The 19,789-nt window shown below is 41.6% G+C and overlaps 1 protein-coding gene across 2 annotated transcripts in view; it reads right to left on the bottom strand.

Annotated features, from left to right (window-relative positions):
- LYN (LYN proto-oncogene, Src family tyrosine kinase) overlaps window positions 1–19,789 on the bottom strand; it is a 308,727-nt gene that overhangs the window by 41,986 nt on the left and 246,952 nt on the right. For both annotated transcript variants that reach the window (XM_085605606.1, XM_085605607.1), the window contains exons 5-8: window positions 16,384–16,482; window positions 16,169–16,272; window positions 11,255–11,404; window positions 6,209–6,361 (exon numbers count right to left, since the gene is read on the bottom strand). In XM_085605606.1, the coding sequence (XP_085461732.1) occupies window positions 6,209–6,361; window positions 11,255–11,404; window positions 16,169–16,272; window positions 16,384–16,482 (506 nt within the window). The remainder of the gene's footprint in view (window positions 1–6,208; window positions 6,362–11,254; window positions 11,405–16,168; window positions 16,273–16,383; window positions 16,483–19,789) is intronic.

Consider the following 19,789-nt stretch of genomic DNA (forward strand, 5'->3'; position numbering starts at 1 on the left):
TGGAAAGCTCTGTGGGCATACCAGAGAGATGTGAACTGAATACTTTTAGGCACAGGAAGCCAGTTCAGAGAATCCAAAGTAGCTGAGGTCAAAGAGAATTGCAGAAGAGTGAGCTAACTTTGCTGATGCCGACAGTATTTGCTAGAGATGCTTGATAAAGTAACCAGGTGCACCAGAAAAAGCAAGTTACCGTAATTCAGTCTACTCAAGATAGCACTCTGCACAATTAGTCGGAAAGAGTGACTTGATATGTAATGTTTGCATTAAGGAGAGGCAAACAGGTCATCCAAGGTTTCCAAGATATTTGCATTAAAGTAAATTGTGTCATCAGCTTAAAATATGGCAGAAGTATTACATGGGGCGAGTATGATTGTTTGTGGATTAAAAGTGGAAATCATGTTTTTAACTTTATTCTAAAAATAAAAAAAACTGTCAATTTGTCACACAGCATTTGTATTGGGGGTGACCAACTGCAAAAAGCCAGGTGGGTTTATCAGGGTGAGCACAATGGATAAGATTATCTTTGTAGCGTTAGGGGCTGATAACATTTCTTTAGTGACTAACTCTGCTATAGTGGTTCTAATCAACTTTTTGTAATTCTTCAATGCAACCATAAATTCATGTTTTAGTTCCAAAGAATAGTTGGTGCACCAAGATTTTTCTATTTTTTGGCATTTGCACTTTGCTGGCCTAGACATCCCCCTGCAAGTGGGTGCAGTCACTACCTGCTCATTAACCCCTTCAGCGCGGCGGGAATTCCCCCGCGGTGCTGAAGGGTTCGAGCGCGGGCGGGGCCATGACGGAACGGTTCCGTCATGAGCACAGCGCAACCGATGCTCATGACGGAACCGTTCCGTCATGGGCATGGAAGGGGTTAAGGTACTTCCATTCCCACCCACTCTCCGGACTTCTTGTTCTCAGATCTCTCAGGCAACCTGCAAAATTCATATATAGAAACCGACCAGCACCGTGGTGCAGGGGGAGGAATCTCAAGCATGCAGATCAGCAGCTGCCGCGTCAAAGCAAGAGACAATTGATGTGTGGAAAACCTGAACACTGCTTCACAGTCCAGTAACTTCCTGCGTCATGCAACAGCAGTCAGAGGAAAATGTTGTTCTCTTTGTAGAAGCGTCATCAAGATCACAAAGAGGAGGAAACATCTTGAAGCAGAAAAAAAGCACTGTTCCCTCGCTTGCCCCTCCCTTTTGTTAGGAAAGATACAGTAACTTCCTAAAACATAACCTTGCACTCAGCAAGTTCACGCTGTCTCAAAGCCAACATTTGCTCGCTTACTCCACAAATGCCTATGGTATTACACATCACACTAGTAACAGTTAACGAATGAGATCTTAGCCAAGTATTCTTCATTGTAAGTCATGGGTTTGTCTTTTGAAAACCAGCATGATCACAATAGAAAAGAATAAAGGACATCTCATGCAGGAAACGTGACATTCGTGTTGTATACTTATAAACCCCGATCAAACAATACTGTTTCCTTCCAAGCCTGTCATCTTCTATAAATGTACATCACATACAAGGCCACCAGAACCAGCAGCCCTCCAGACCAGGCAGAGAAACTAACTACTGAAGGTGGACAACATCACACCAAGAGGCCAAAATCCAGGATATTGCCAGACTGGATTTAAAAAAGAAAGAGAAAACCAAAAGACGCAGCTTCTAATTCTATGCTCCCATGATCTGGAACACCATCTTCATCAACATCAGAACTTCCTCTACCCTCATGGAATTCAGACATAAGTAGATGACCCGCCGCTCCAAGGAACACTGCATTGCCACACAAAAGCTTTCACTGCCCACAAGCATCCTGCTTCATCGTAAACACTTCTGAATTGTAATGTGGGGCGGCTGTACTTATTTTGCACTCTAATGCTAGGAGCACGCTCTACAAACACCAATACTTTGAACATCATCAGCTTACTTCCGGGTTATAGAGGCTACAACAATTCACTTCCAATAGCGACAGCTCATAGTCGCAAGTCTACATTTACTAGTTCTTAGCAGGAACTTCAAGATTAGCTCTGTGGTGCCATGTACAACAGATGCGCGACTTTTATGAACATGTTGACATGGCTATCTTACCTTAAGGAAAGTACTGCCATTGCCTGAAGGTATTGGGGCAACGACTCTCTGGGCCTTTCCGATACGTGGGACTGAAAAAGCTCGACTTTGTCAGAATTCACTTAAGCCACAAGCAAGGCTGTAAACTGATTTTCACTATCTGAGACCAGCATATAATAACGTGCTGCTGTGTGCAGGCTGAATTAGCTGGTTAGGACATTCATTTTATGGTTAAAGGCCGAAGCATTTGCCCAGATTAATGCCACCAACCACAAGAAAGACGGGTGTGTTCAGGCCTGAGTGTGTAAAGAAAGACTGGAAAGGAAAAAAAGAAGACAATGAAGAGAAATGATACAAAGAAGAGAGAAAACATACAAAGAAGAGAGAAAGCATACAATGAAGAGAGAAAGGATACAATGAAGAGAGAAAGGATACAATGAAGAGAGAAAGGATACAATGAAGAGAGAAAGGATACAATGAAGCGAAAGGATACAATGAAGAGAGAAAGGATACAATGAAGAGAGAAAGCATACAATGAAGCGAAAGGATTCAATGAAGAGAGAAAGGATACAATGAAGAGAGAAAGGATACAATGAAGAGAGAAAGGATACAATGAAGAGAGAAAGGATACAATGAAGAGAGAAAGGATACAATGAAGGGAGAAAAGACACAATGAAGAGAGAAAGGATACAATGAAGAAGAGATGGGGTCAAAGAAGAGAAAGAATTTAGAGAAGGAAGAGAAAGAACGAAAATAAACAAAATAGAAATAAAGAACAAAAGAACTCAAAAAAGAAGGAAAATCCAAGGAAGGATAGAAAGAAAGCAAGGAAGGTAAGTACACAAACAACATATCAATTCCAGCAGCTGCCAAGAAAGAGCATAACCTTGCAGCTTGCAGCACTGTCAAGCACCTGAACATCCCATTGTTGTAGCCTTAACACAACATTTTCTGTATTTAAAGTTATTTCTAAAATATCACAACTGCGAGAGGTCAGGCGTTGCAGATTATTCACTGTTGTGATGGGTAATTTGTCCAACAGGACACAAACTGCCTGAAAACTCCATACTTCATTGTCTTTCTTTGAATCACAACAGGTATTTGGGAAATACAGGTATGGGCAGTGTTGTTTTCCCTCAGCCCCAGCTATTGCGCTTCACACTAACTTAATGCCTTAGCACATAAACCATAGACATGAACTTGTGCCATTCATGGACACTGCATAAATCAGTCCAGTACCGAGCAGCGTTTCTGATTTGCACGCACAGCTACATTTACCGTACATCCATAAAACCTTTACGAAGTGGTAAATGACCAGCTGTTCTATTCTCATTCAAGGAAACGGACCTAGCTTCACTCCTGACAAAATCCCGGTTCTAGGATACTCCAGAGTGCCTGCCTACTCGAACTACCAATTATCAGACACCATGATGCCCCACAATCTACAATTTCAATCACAACCCTCCACTTCACAGGATCACTGCTTGCGTCAGCATTACAGAAATAGCCATGTGTCGGGGATCTACCCAAATAACGTAAAAACATACACGTAAGGAATGGAAAAGCCACAAATATTAAATTAAAAGTTTGTATGAGCTGCCATTTCAAAGGACCAAATGGGTGGCATTACTCCTTAATTACTAATTAAGAGAAATGTTTAATACATGGATGTTCAAGACCAATTCTTTATACTTAGGATCAAATCACTACAAAAATGAAAATTGTTTGCTTAATCAATGTAAGGGGATTTTTTTAAACAACCATGGAGTCCCATCACTACTCTTCACTTTCTAGGCTATTTGCCACTTGAGATACTAAATTAATAATGTACATTATATGGTGCTTGCCTCCACAGGCTTATTGTAATGTAGCTCTAAGAATAGGGTGTTACTGTTGCCCCCGTACAAAATATGTATGTTATCACCTGCAAAAGAAGATCAAATGGTACTGGGTACCGCTGGGATTTGAATCGCATACCGAAGATCTTCATGCAGGGGTTGGCAGACGGTTTGTTGAACCACAGAATAGTCTGCAATGTCCACCAATATGCTCTGCATTTTCCTGGTGAACAATACTACAAAGCATGGAAGAATTGCGGTGTTGCGTCTTGATTCACGGCCTGTGTAGCGCTGCTCAGCAAAGCAACACCACTGAGACGGGTCCAGTTCCCAAATTCAAGTTGTCTGTTTTAGAATATTTCTACATCTACCTTAAAAGAGACTACTTCAAAACAAATAGCCGTCCTCTGGAAATGACCCTACTTCTATTAAAAAGCAGAGGGCCCTGCGGCTGTGAGCGTATTAGTGTGCATGTTCCGTCCTGAAGAAGTTGGAGAAAATAGATTGTAGACTACCGAAACGCCTAGTCGTTGCACAATGGTTTCTTGGTCAGACTAAAATGACAAACTTTGCTCTGTTTTTGTCAGATCTCTGTATGTTCCTAAATTTTTGAGGGAATGTGGTACATTTCTATGTCATAACAACTGACATAATAGCGAAATGTTATTCAACTGGCATGAAGTATACTGTAATATTATTTTTTTATTCAGTTGATTTTTTACAGTCATGGTTGATTCATTATTAGAGCGTGTATGCATTTAGTAACAAGGGAGCCATTGTTAATAATGCAAGTGAAACATGCACCAGGGGAAATTGTACAGGACTTTGGCTTGCTTTATGAGAGACACCAGGTGAGAGAGAAAAAGGAGAGCCTCTCCACTGTATTGATTAACTTTCTGCTCCAGTTTTCCTACAGCAGAACAGCAGCCAGACAGAGACCTGCAGTGAAATAATATCCGACTTATGGCTGCTGAGCTAGGGATCCCCATGTCAGAGGAATTCGAGGCCACAATTCTGCAGAACTGAACTGCCATTAGAGTCATCAGCATCTCTAAGTATAGATTTAGCAGGTAATTTCCATCTAGGTCTTAGCATGGAAAGGATATGTTAGGTCCACCGTTAATGTTTGGCGTGTTCCTCCATTCGTCTAGTAAACATGTGTTTGGAAGGTGCACAAGCAGCAGTAGTTGTTGTCAGAGTGGGACTTTACTGTTGGGTTCCTATTTCAATAGATCACTTCTGCAAATTTGTGGTGAAGGTGTTTGAGAGAGCTTTCCTTTCATGATCTTACCTGTGCCTTTGATCAATGGCAGTGTACGCCGTTGCAGCACCAAGCGCATTCCCAGCTGTCAAGCTTTGCATTGTGTGTCAGTTGAGGAGTCACCTTTAGGCACATTGTTTGCACATGTCCAGGCACAAGTAAAGTGGAAATCAAAGTAGGACTGAGGCTCTTACTCATCTTTTACAATTGAAGAAGGACTTGTATTTTTTGTGTTTTTTTTTTTACAGTGGCCTTACTTAGACAAATGCCATTGCTTCTGCTCCATCACAGGGTGAATCTTTCATTGCTGTGTGAATGCATCTGATTTTTCTTTTTCGCTCTCGTTGGACACTTGTCTTATGCTCGAGATCTGAACAATCGCAAAAGCAGATAAAGCAAGGAGCACGTATACGCACAAAAACAACTGTTGGATCCAATTTTTCAATGATTGCAACTGCTATGCCTTGGTTGTTGTGTGCCATGCACACAAAAAATTATTTTCTTGAAACATAGGACATGCCAAGTATTATTGCGAGTTTACAGACTTATCCACACCATGCTTTGGTTGATAGGCATGTGTTGTTTTTAGAGTTGGAAGCCTTCCTCTCAAGATTGCTTCTGAATTTGCAATGCATCTCTGACAGCTGCTGATGCTGCACCTCATGTGTTGCGATGGGAGCACTCTCTAGGTGATGAAATAGTACATCTCACATGCATTTGCATGACAGTGCGACTGAATTACTCCTTTAGGCTGATCCAAAATGTAATCAACAGTGTCTCAAAGCAATAGTGGAAGGGGACTTTCCCAAACCAAACACAACGTCGAGTTCAACCAAGTGTTAGCCAATATATTAACAACATTCCACACGTTTTCGTGTTAATGTTTGGATGCCATAATAAAAAGAGTTGAGGTTTTCCGGCTGAATTGTCTTAAATAAATAGACATATAAAGTGCAATTAAATACAAATTTGAGAATAAATTCTCTTTTAATAATGAGAGCAATGCAATGCAATAAATGCATAAACTCACCCATCCACACTTCTCCAAACTGGCCAGCTCCAAGCTTCTTCACCATCTTTATTGAATCTCTAGGAATTTCCCATGCATCTTTGTCCCACGGCTTTTGAGGTTTTTGGCTAATGCACGGTTTTTCAAGCTTTCTACAAAGTCCATCTGGTACTTCTAGTTGGCAAACAAATAAAAAAACATATTGAATAATTTTTTGGGTGAAAGTCAGTATTACTATGGCTCTTTACACAATTATGGCATATGGCATGACTTTGATGGATATACAGTACTGATGTCTGGTGGTCATCCCTGACTGTTGATGGCCTTCCTGGCATATGATGGCCATCTGTGAGAAAGGTGGATGCGCATCCTCATGTGCTCGTTGACCAGGCATGGGTGGCTATCTGTTCACGTGGGGCAGTAGCTAAAGTGTACTTACTGAAAATGATGAGCTGGCATTTGCTGATCAATTAGTGCATTTATTTAAAGCTGGTATTTACAGACAGAATTAGCATATTTCAGAAAATTACAAGCTGATGGTGAGAAATGTGTTTTAACCAGCACTCTTCGGTTGAGTAAACCGCTACCTCTGTAAGGGCACCAAAGTCAAAATGGCCAATATGGCTGGTCGTTCCTTCTCATACTTGGGCCCCACGCTTTGGAACACATTGCCCAACTCACTGAGAAGCCACAAATCGCTGACCATTTTCTGTAAAGATCTTAAAACCTGGTTGTTTTGATCTGTTTTATTTCTCTGGCTGGTTCCCACCTTTGTCTAAGCACTCAGACATTCTTGTTGGATTGGATAGCTATGCGCTATATATATCACACATACATACTGAATGCCAGTATGCTGAGTGTGTGGTGGGCAGTGTGCGTCTGTGTACACAGCGGTTCATTCACATACTACCAAAGAGGAATAGAGGGAACCATTCAAATAAATGTTCAGTTGTGTCTCTGTGATACAAAACAGTGTTGCATCTAACAGCTGTGAAATCACAGTGATTAAGAAAAAAACGAATTAAACGAATTTAACATTCAAAGGTCGTTTTACCATGGAGATGGTGATGTAGTGTAGATATGAGATGGCAATGGATCACGTGATACAGCGAAACTGATGCATCACCAGGTTTAGGCTGCTAATCCTATTCTGATTTGCTCATGAGTGAATAGCAAAACATTTACTCTTGAATACACATCATCTGAGTAAGGAGGGTGTGTGTAACAAATGAAAACTGTAAAAAGCATTGTTTAGATGTGATGCAATGAAACCCAACTCGGCTGGAATTTATATCAGAAGTGCCTTCTCCAAAATGGTTTGTGGAGCATTTGCCCAAATTTTATTCCAATAGCTATGTGAGCCCAAGGGCCAGGTGACGGATCAGTGGAGTGGGGCTAGCCAAAATCCCGTTAGGTAGTTGGATGACTATGAAGTCTGTAGATGATTGCTGAAACAGCAGTAAGAGTATTGTCATTGATCCTTTAGCTTTATATCTTCACTAATATTTCCCTTTCTTTTCTGGTAAATAGATCTTGAGTTGTAGGTATTCTCCAAAATATACCAAGGGGATAATTACTCAAATACATGAGGTTCATAAGCCTCCTGGCTAGAGGACAGTAAGATATGAAAATGGAGGTTGAGACAGACTCAAACATTCAGTTGATGTCAAAGCTTATTTTAAACGTCCATTTCATGGGCTATGTTATTTTGCAGGTTTTGACCAGAGCGAAAAAAAGGCTCCTCCAAAAATGGCAACTGAAATGCTTCTACTTTTATTGCAGAAACATTGGACACAGTTATGCACTCTGAGTGCAAAATGCTTCCATGCACTTGTCTCTTAATACTGTAGACAAGAGAGAACATTAACTATTTCCACTCTACTATCCTCTTGCTGTCCCAATACTGTACTACATGGTTGTCCCGAAATAAAAATCGAGTTAAAATCTGACAATTATCTGGTTTGTGTGGTAGTGAGAATGATGTACCCAAAACATGATATGTTTAATATTATAGAGAGAAAGAACTTGAATCTAGGGTCCCAACTTTGCAACAGATTGCGTTATCCGAGATGGTTTTAGGTTATCAGTAAGAAGCATTTTCAGTTACCTTAGTGATTGTGCTATTGATATTAGTTATCCCTGGTAGATGTACAGGTAGGTGGGGAAGGTGTAAAGCAGGAAGCGTTACCCTACCAATATAGGACGCTATCCTTTTATTTTGTGGAGACTCCGTGACTGTAGAGGAGCAGGGAGGATAGCTGTGTTACCTATGAGGCGCAAATCTGCTGACTAATCTATGCATACCGCTTGATCCTATATTAAAGGTTTTAATGTCAAATTCCAGAATTGATAGAAGCTATTGGAATCCCCTAACAAGGTGTTCCAGAGTGAAAGCGATTCTCGCACCTTGCTGAAATAATTTCTAAGATATATCGTCAGAGAGTAATATCTTATGTCTTGATAAAGATGGTTTAAGTCAAGGTAATACCATCGAAACACGTCGACGCACTAGCCTCATAATCCGTGCAGTGGGCTGTCACAATTGATGTTGATTGTTCCCTGTTTATCAGGTCCCAGCCCCAACGCTAATTTACACAGATATGTTTTTTTAATGACAAAGTGTAGTGTCGTTTAATACTCTCTTTTGTATTTTGTTTGTTAACAAATTTGTTTGTCAACTTATGATGTGATGTTTTGATATTGAATAATATGAATTATGCATGATTAATTGTGCTCTTGTTTTTAACTTGCTATATTTGTCTTATATGTTTTTAATACATTGATATATAATATATTGTAATATTATTTGTGTATTGGCACACTGCTTTCTCAATTGTAACTGTGTCCCCCTGGTTGAATCTGTGTGATAGAGATAGTTGCATGAATAAGGTTTTTTTTTAGTATTCGGTTGACCGAAGGACACATTGCTGCATTTTCTAGATTGAACCCTAGTCCTTTGGCTACTAAAGGGTCCATCTCATTCTTTAAGAGGTGTTCAAATTAAGCCATCAATTATATAAGCTTAAGTAGTGAACTGTTTCATTATTGACCGAGCTTCAGACTGACTAAATCCTTTTTGAGTGATCACTGTGCACACAATATTGTTTTAAGCATACAGACCGTACATTCAGGAATGAAGCTACTGTGTATGGAGGTTTCAGGTACACCATGGCCTCGATGGGCAAACTTTTCCACAAAGGAAACTAAACTAGGTTCTGGCAACTTTACCAGAAACCAGTGTCTTCCCCAAAGATACTGCTCAAGTTTGAGGCTTTTATGTTTGCAGTCTGAGGGTAGATTAGAAGAGTCCTATGTGTTGAAGGACGAGATGATTCGAGACACAGTTTAATTACGTGTGAGAAACAAGGCATGCAAATGTATTCAAATACAAAAAGGCAATTTTACTCCAAAGTTGGCAAATTATATACCAAGCAATATAGGGAAAGTATGATGGGCTTTCTGGAAAATTGAGAGCCTGTATACAGTTTCCATCTCTGAAATTATTTCTGCAAAGTGGTCATAATATATCAAGAACCTCTATAGTGAAACGGAGAGTACAAGATTGCTTGATGGAATATGTTCAGAGTTCCAACAATTAATGATCATTGGGACATGAGGAATGATTTCATTGATTCAATGAAAGACCACATTGGACAGTGAGTTACGCTGATATTTACAGTTTACAGCCATCATTTCAAGATGTCAGATCCCGACCATATGGATAGGTGCAATATTAGACAAATTCACAAAAGAGGGTGAAAGGATGGTGATAGAAAACTAAAGGTTCTGTCCATGTGCAAATTTGTCTACTAAAGTTGTGAGAACTCAAATGTTAGAGTGGGCTAGTAAATATGAGCATCCCTAATACAGAGAATGGATTCTAAGTGGAGAAGTCCACCATGCACAATATGAGACCCAGAGCTCTGCCGTTGTAGTTTGCCAATGCAAACTTATCCACTGCTTTAATTAAAAGCATTTGGGTAAGTTATGGACTAACAAGAAGATGTGAGGAGCCCCTAAATGGGATATCATCATCTTAGAAGAACATAGTTACAGGGTTAGATCTCAGGGACAAATGAATTAAGAGATCCATACTACAGTGAAAGCTGTGTTCAGAAGAGATGTGCGTATGTGCAGATTTTTGTTTAACATCTTTATTACTGATGTGGAAAAAAAGTGTACTAAGGATCATGCCACCACAACTGGTGAGTGATAACATATCCACCATGTTCGATGGTAACATTTTAGGTCTCACCTACCAGACAGCACAAAAAAAACTCTTCTACGCTAATTCTATTTCTTTTATTTACCTATCCATCTTGGATCGGCTAATAAATAAATGGTGCCTTAATGTAACCCCAGTGGGGGCTGCAAAGGGATCTTAATACCATCAGCAAGAAATTCACTGGAGAACAACTTTACAGTCATTTTGAGCAAAATGTACGTCATGTGTTTTAGCATGTACTCTGGGTAGAAGATCCCATATTGGGCATTGTCAACTTAAGGTTATGATGATCGCTCAAGGTTTTGGGATTATGAATGACCCCAGACTCGACTGGGGGCATTGGGTGAGGAAAGAAAGCGATTCAAGTTCACAACTAAAAGTGTTCTGGAGAGTGAAGCTAGACATCCTGGCAGATTCTAAATTCTAGCCCTTAGGAAAGCATATCATGCTATGATTATTCCTGCTCTTGTGCATGGGGATGCTGAATGGATCCCTTCATATCCTCTCATAACCTGGATACAATTCAGGCCTCCTTTGGAAACATTGTTTGCGCATTAAGGGTTTGATCCCATATGAACACTTGAGATTGGAGCTTTCTCAAAAGCTGGCTTGGAAATTACCTGAAACATCCACTCTGAATAGTCCATGCTTTCCTTTTTTAATTACATAGAAGGGAGGAGAGTTTTGTTCTGTGTATTTTTTAAAGCATTTTTTGGGGGAAAGGACCAGGTCAAACACGGTGTCGGATGGGTCATCACAATTAGTTGAAAACGTTTTTATATTTTATTTCATTGACACACAGATACAAAAACAATATGTAACAAAATGCTTGTGTAACTTACTTTGATAATGTCTTATCATTTCACTGATGGAAGAGAAGGTAATTCTTGGTGAGATATAATAACCTCCATTGTCCAAAGATCGAATTTTGTAGTGCTTGATTACATCACCGTGATCGGGATCGTTATCCCTGACGGACAACGAGAAGCTTCCTACAAAGACAGAAGAACCAAGTTGATGTATGTTTTAGTTACAATTGTAGCTCATACTTTGGGTTTGAAGGACCAGATTTAAGGCTGTCCCAAGGACGTTCATCATCTTATATTTAAATGTGTTAAGTACAACATTCACTTGGAAAGAGAACCATTTGAGGTCTCGAAGAAATGGGTGAAAAATAGTGGTCCGGAACTAATAGTACCTTTAAGTAATGAACATACACTCAAAATACACAGGTGACAAACCTTAAACTTTATTTAGGAAGTGTGTCATGGCTACATATTTGCATGCTCTAAGCCATTTATATTCAGGGTAGTCTATCCTGACCCCCCCCCAACCATACCCCTCTCCCCCGAGTCTTCAAGAACAACAAACATCTAGCTACTTATTTGTGAGACTGAGAGCCCGATAAAGCTCCTTTGTACCAATCACCTTTTTATAACAATTATATCCATGCTTATAATCCAAATAACATAGAGTTCTATACTTATAAAAAGATTTACCTGTGCAAACTCTTACGTGTGTGAGTAAACTTCCTCCCATGGCGGGAAGTGCACTCTCCAGGCACGGATCTTTGTATCAGCCATAAACATACAGGTTTGTAAGCATTCATAACATTTTTTCACACCTCATTCCCATCCTCAGGATGATTCAATAAGTACTCCTTTGAAGGGCAGGTGTAAATAGGTTTTCTTTTCTGGAATCTCAGAGACTCTTTTTAGGTCGAGCCTGGGCAGCGCATGCGCTGCTCTGCGAGGCGTGCTGTATTCATGGAATGGACTTTAATCTCTGCCCACTCTCCTCCCGTCTTTTCAATTGGCTGCTGTGACTGTCCTTTCTAAATGTTGGCTTTTGATTTGTTATTAGGCTTGTTAGTCCCTCCATAGTACCTCCCTATCTTCTTCTGTAACCTCCCATCAGGACTGGACCTTTTACTATGTCCTTACAGTATAGCTTGCATTAGCCGTTTGGAAAACTCTTTGCTTAATTATTCTAAAGAGCATTGGTGGGACACCAGCTTTAACAATGGCGGCTTTTGGGTATTTGCAACCTCCCCCATCCATGCCCTTCATGTAGGCTAGTTTTTCTTTTCAGTTTTCATATAGTGCAAACTCAACCGAAGGGTATTGGAGGGCTTTACATGAGGACGATCTTGAGCCGATGCCGAGACTTGAACAGGGTTCCCCAGCATCAAAGTTGGCAGCTCTGGCCGTTGTGCCACATCCTCTGCTACTGGTGACTTATTCTATCTTGTTTCAGGGTTTGGTAGGGGTGGTTCTGCGTGGACCTCCATTGTTGTGCTGTGAAGGGTGTTCTTCTTTGATGTGATTTGGAGCTGCGTACTCTGGTTCTGGGTGGACCATCGGCCTCACTGCACTTAGAAGATGACGCTCCTTTGTTTACATCGTACTGCGCCCTCTTTGCCCGAATACACCAGCACTTAACCTCAGACCCACGACGAGGGCAATCTGTTTATAGAAATGACATGCCCTTCTGTCTCTAGGGACAGACAGAGCTCTCTGTCACAGGGCAGGAAGCAATCTGTCCCAGCTGCCGTAGAAGACATGGTCTGTTGCGAAGCCCTCACATATGTTTTGCAAACAGCAAACCTTGAGTACGTTAATTTTCCACAATTTCTTTTTACAGGTTCCTTTACTGGGAGAGGTGTCTCTTGCTCTTCCAGTGTGAAGGTTACTAGTTCCTTTCACCTCCGTCTCTTACCAATTTCACAGGGGACACAGATGGAGAAGGCACGTGTGCTGTTTAGGGGGCACAGTGAGGGCAGAGGGTGGGAGGGCAAACACCTCCTATTGAAGTGAAGTGCAATGCTCTGCCCTTTTCAGTCACCAAGACCTCAAACCCCCCTCTCCCTCACGGCAAGGCACTAGGAAGGGCTCTCTGACAAAAATAGACTAGTGAAAAACATAATTTTTGAAAAAACGTCCATTATATTATTTGTCATTGGATCACTATGTATATCTTCTTTGATATGTGTGTTGTGAATTTTAAGACAACATTCTAAAATGTTTTAGGGACACCTTTGTACACTGCTACTAACATAAATAAGCAAAAGACACACAGTTGATTGACGGGGGCAGTGTCAAGACTGAGTTGCATATGGCTGGGTTCAAACTGGAATGGCATGGTGAGCAAAAAAACCATGGATTTAGGCCCATATCTCTGTACTGGGGTGAATGTATGACATTGTTCTGCAATCTGTACATCAATTGTTCTTTTTGCATTTGTCACCCCGAGTGGGACGGGTATGCCCAGATGTTGGTCCCATGCTCTCCATGCCACTGGAGTCAAGCTATCCTGGCTGATGAGGGGTGAAACCTTGAAACCAGTCCTATGATGCTTGTTTCCAGTCCAGGGAGGAACTGTCCTGGCAGTTCGGGCTGGACTGTTCGCATTGGGTGCAGTGTCAAGACTGATTTGCATATGGCTGGCTTCAAACTGGAATGGCATGCTGAGCAAAAAAACAATAGATTTAGGCCCAGATCTCTATACTGGGGAAAATGTATGACATTGTTCTGCATTCTGTCCATCAATTGTTTTTTTGCACTAACATTAAAAAACATTTGCAATGCAATAGGTCTCGCATTTGTTAAAGTTAGAGCTGTTGGCTTGGAAAATGACATTTTTTTTTACATGTGTTTATTTATTTGCAGTAGAGTAATTTTATTTGTTTAGCACTATTGCCATTGGTATAAAAAGGCAAAAGTAAAAAATATTGTCATTTTCAATTGCAGCAGGTCTAACTTTAACAAATGCAAGACCTATTGCAGTGCAAATGCATGTTTAGAAGCAAATTGCAGAGAATAACCAACGTTTTCTAACACTCTCCTATAAGTCGCAGTACACAGAAATCGTAAAGGGAGGTTTGAAATTCAAATGCCTGGAATGATTCTGGCCATAGCCAGCTGCAGTTTTGACTTGCTATTTAAGCATGCTACTGGCAGAGAGGAAACCTTACTTTGGGTGTCCAGCATAATATTTCAATAAATGGAATGGCAGCAGTTTTGAAAAGGTGGTTGTAAACCTTATAAGGTTTGCAATGCAGTCAACATTGACAGAGTAGCCCAAAAAAACTTACACTTAAAGGGAATGAGTATGACTGACTACAGAAGATATCACTTTAGTCATTCTGTACAGTACATATACATGCATTGCACTGAATCACCTCACTATTATATGAAACCGAGTAAACCAGGCTCTTAAAGGCAGAACCCATAGTAAACTGTGGCTGATTTCCCAAAACATGTCAATTCCTTAAAGCTCCAAAACTTCCTTTTATTTCACACCAATCTTAACACAGATAATAGTAACGATTTTTATGTAGCGCCCTCCTTCAATCTCGAAGTGCTGTAAAAAACATGTATTATGGACTTATTTTTAAACTTGCCCCTAAGTCTCTCAAATATGGTAGCCTCATCATTCAAACCAGTCTCGTCCTTCTTGAGGGGTGTGTCCCCTCCCCAGAGGTCCCGCAGGTATGGCGGAGGAGCGTCACCCCACGGCTCCTACGCAGTGCGAGGAAGAAGAAACATAAAATGATAATAAATCAGAGTTATTAATATTTTATGTTTCCTGCCTCTTTTGCGGGCGGGTGTTTGGGCGGGGCTGCTCTGCTCTCGGAGCAGGGCAGGGGAGGAGTGTTTTGCCCACTCTGAAGTGCGCAATGACTGTTTGGTTGGCCCTCTTGGGCTGCTTAAACCAGTCATGCGCACCTTCCCCGTTCTCCATGCAGGCTGCATTACAGCCTTCATGGAAAAAAGACCAGGCCCCCATTCCCTGGTTGAGTGTTGAACCAAGATGCTCAAAACCAATCGCGTTGTGATTGGGCAGGGAAGCCTAGGTGCTTACCAATCAAAACTCTGCATTACAGCATTGTGATTGGTCAGGGGAGCCTATCTGTACTTCCTGGTCCTGTCGGACGAGGAGAGCAGAGACACGGGATCTGGTGCAGCAAGGTAAAGGTTTTTTTAAATTATATACATATATATATATTTATTAAATTGCGCACCATTTTCCCCTCCACCCCCCTTTGCCCGCCCCTGCCCACCACCTGTGAACCATGCCGGCCGCCACTGCCAGAGGTGCACTAGTAAATTAATGCAAGTCGTGTATGAGCACTCCCACGGCTTTACCACGAGGCCTGCTAGCATTGTTGCGTGGCTCTTCTTGTAAGCTGCGAACAATGTAAAACTCAAATAAAAGTATTGGGGAAAAAGAGAACGACCACAGCAATGTACTGCCCACATTGCATCTGTCAGAGTATGTATGACACAAACGAACATTTGCACGTGAAACCAGTGGAGAATTCCCTCGAGCTACACATTTCTGTTTTTAGAGAGTACATTTATCCCCGTAAATCAGGCGGTGAAAAGACACCGGGAAGGCGTCTGAATCCCGACTAACTGAGCAAAGCATTTACCTTCCCAAAGACCTACTCTCTCCCTAACGCTCCCATTAGAAGGGCCGCGTTACCCATCATCGAACCTGTAGCTCAGGAAAGCACCTGCCACGTTGGTATCAAAGGTCACCTGTGGGCATAAACAAATGTGCACAGGCCTTGATTCCGCCAATGCAAATCTGGCTTTTATGAACGCGACGTTTGTTTTTTGTTTACACACAACGTAGTTGGACATGTGTGTTCTGAAGAAAAAAACGCGAATCGGACTGCACGTGAATAATACATGGTCTGATAAGGGCATCTACAGGGAGTAAAGCCAACACAAACTTCAGCATTACGGTACCTTTTAATGTTTCACTTTCTCGGATAAGGAACGCGCCTGCACGGTTTCCCGGTGCCAAGAGTTGCCTTTCTGCATCTTTCCTGGTAATATCCTTGAAAAACCATCTGAAATATAGAATTAAGAAAACTTAGATTTTCTTTGGATTAAAATGTATTTTCGCTTTCAGAGCCAACCTGAACATTGATTGGGCTGAACATTCGGCAGCAGGTACTCACTCTTCTGTTTCTAGCGTGTTTACTTGTGCGACATAGTTGCTGGGAATAAAGCCTTCTTTTTTGGTCGACATCGATTTTGCTTTCCACCATTCACCATGCCTGAAAAATAGAGAATAGATGTTGTAACAGGAGAGAGACGCATGCCTTATAACCATAACTAATCGGAAAAAGATGTTTAACCCCTTCGCCGCGGCAGGAATTCCGCCGCGGCGCTGGGGGGGTTTGGGGGCAGGTGCGGTGGCGCTGTGCTCGTGACGGAACCACTCCGTCACGAGTCACGGGTGAGCTGTGCTCATGACGGAGTGGTTCCGTCACGTCTCCGCCCACTGCGCTAATCGCCCGCACAGGCGGGGAATTAGCGCCGCGTGGGCGGAGCGGCCGCCAACGGCCGCAGCATGACGGAACCACTCCGTCATGAGCACAGCGCACCCGTGGCTCATGACGGAGTGGTTCCGTCATGAGCGGGGAAGGGGTTAAAACAAGCGAGTTGCTGTGGTGTAAAGTCTAACTCCAAGTGCATACCCTACTGACCGAACACAATTCGTTATCCATTTACACATCTGAATTACGCACCCAGGAGTGGGCTGTGGGCCACTTTGTGGACAAAACTCCTTCCTCTGGGAACTGCCAAGAAAGGCAATGATGAGCAACACAGTACAATTCTTGTCTTGTTCTGGTCATTTAAAAAATACAGCTTTATGTAATAGAGCAAAAGTAAAACGAGAGATATGACCAGCATTAGAATAGCCGATAGGTCTCGCCTTTGGGCCCTTATAAGTGTTTAGCCAGGCAGCACATTACCCTGGGTGCTGTGCCGCCAGCGATTGAAGAGCTATACAATTACTACACACTGGGTCATGCAGCTGATTCAGGACAACATTCTTGCCTCAGGAAACATTTATGGGCATATGCCAAGGCTTTTTAACACACAGACAGAAAGACAAGTGCCAAGTCAACAGCACTATAGAACTATGTGTTCGACTGCATCACTAGAGTTATGTGAATAGACTTGAAGAGCGTGCAAATACCAAAAATTGGCGTCTTTGCGCTGTGTCTGTATGTTATCTGAGGGAGGAAGACAGCTGGAGCCTAGTTGACCGTCATATGGAAAAGCTAATTTTTAACTGTTTCCTAAAACTTAGCAAATTGTACTGTGCTCTGAGATGATCAGGCAGTGCGTTACACCATTTACATGTGGTGTGGGAAAAACTTCTTCCTCCCTAGTAGCCTTCCTGATTGTAGGGACCGCTACTTTGTCAGCAGTGGTAGATCGAAGAAAGCGAGTGGGGAAGTACCATTTGAAAGTCTTTTTGGGGGAAAGAGGGCCAACCTTGTGAAGGGCCTTTTGGGTCCAGCACAGGGCCTTGAATTTAATCTGTTCCTTTATTGACAGCAAGTGCAGATCTAAGATGCTCTGTGAAATGGGGCTGAATTTGGCAACCTTCAGCAGCACTCGTACTGCCACATTTTGGAGTATTTGCAATTTACTAAGTATAAGATGCTAGAAGCCTACATAAGGGGCGTTACAATAATCGAACCTTGGAATTACCAAGGCAGGGACTACAGTTTTCTTCAACTCTAGAGACAGAAAGGGGAGAATTTTCCTTAGAACTTTCAGTATAAAGAAACAGGCAGAGGTTACTTGATTTACATGATCTGCAAACACCAACTTGGAGTCAAAAATGACTCCTAAGTTCCTCGTTTTTTGGACTAGCGATGGAGGACAGCCTAAATTGGAGGGCCACCATGATGTGTTCCAAAAGGAGGTGTTATTGCCAAAAAGCCGAATTAAGCCGAAATACGTTTTAAGCGGTTTTTCTGCATCCATTCAACAATAGTTATCATGCAGGTGTTAAATTGCTTGGCAATTTTTTTAAGGTTTTAGGAGACCGAGACAATTATTTGGGTGTCATCTGCGTAGGGCAGCACTGAAAAGGTAAATGATCTAATGAGCTTAATGTGAGGCTAATATATACATTACACAGTGTTGGACTCAGCGAGGATCCCTGAGGGACCCCGCAAGGAAGTGTAAAGAGGTCAGAAGTGAAGTTCCCTAGGGTGACTACTTGATCAAGGTTAGATAGAAAGGAGCTAAGCAGATCTAATGCTCGATCCCTAATACCTATGCATTTGAGCCGGTTGATCAAAAGAGAATGGTCAAGCGTATCAAATTCGGCCGAGAGATCAAGTAAAATCAAGGCCACTTTCCCCCCATTATCAACAATGGCCCCGATTTCTTCTGTTGCTTCTTTAAGAGCTAATTCTGTACAGTAGTTTGGTCTAAACCCATGTTGAGCCGGATCAATAATGTTGGTGGATTCCAAAAAGGCTGAGATTTCCATGTTCAAACTTTTTTCTAGAATCTTCGATGGGAGCAGAAGCAAAGAAATTGGTCTATAGTTATTAACTTCTAAGGTATTCAACAAGGGCTTTTTTAAAAGTGGCAATGTAGATGCTTTCTTTCAGGCACTGGAAAGCATCCAGAGGATAGTATTTTATTCAAAAGTACTGCAAGATGCACCAATATGGTATCAGCTATCTGATGATGAACCTGCATAGGGCAGGGATCTGATGGGGGGCCTTATTTAGCACCTTCAATTAATTTAGTCACCTTATCCTGAGTAAGGGAGGTAAAGGTGGTGAGCAATATTTGTTCTTTGCTAGAGACTCAATTTTTCTCTCATATCTTCTCGCTCACTGTAGTCTCAGTATTTCCGACCAGGTAAGTAAACTCCCTGAATATGTTAACTTTGGCCAGGAAGACATCCGCTATATTGTTAAATAATGCTTGGTCTGGCATCATAGAATTTTTAATGCTAATCTTGGGCAATGTTTTAACTGTATTAAACAGCTCTATCAATGAGTTTCTAGCAGTGTTGATTTCATCTGTAAAGAATGTTGCCTTAGCTGCATTTATTTTCCTTTACTAATCTTTGAACAGGGATTTGTATTTTATTTTTTCATTCAGACTGTAATTTGCTCTCCACAGCTGGAGTCTGTATCTCTGTCTATATGTCCTGTGTTCTTGGGTGTACAATGGAGCAGATGGCCAGGACCTGCGATTTGTCCTTGTTTTGAAAGAAGCAAGTTGTGAGATTAAGCTGCAGCAAGATTGACATCATCATTCTAAGTTGTGGGCCAGGCTTTGGTCATTAAATCATTAAGTTCCATGCGGTCTACTTTTTTCCATTGGTGGTATTTTAGAGTAGTGGATACTTTGCAAATTGGGGGTTTGGTTGCTGGAATTCTTAATTTGAAAATGATAGCCTTATGGTCAGTCCAGGTCTGCGGTACGACCTACTCTTCCAGTAGGTTAGGGTCATTAGTAAAAAGATTGTTAAGTGCATTATTTGCTTGACGAGTAGGTAATTTGACCAATTGTTCATGTCAAAATTCATCAGGGTAT

This window comes from Triturus cristatus, chromosome 5_1 (assembly GCF_964204655.1).
Source record: "Triturus cristatus chromosome 5_1, aTriCri1.1, whole genome shotgun sequence".
Taxonomy (NCBI): Eukaryota; Metazoa; Chordata; class Amphibia; order Caudata; family Salamandridae; genus Triturus; species Triturus cristatus.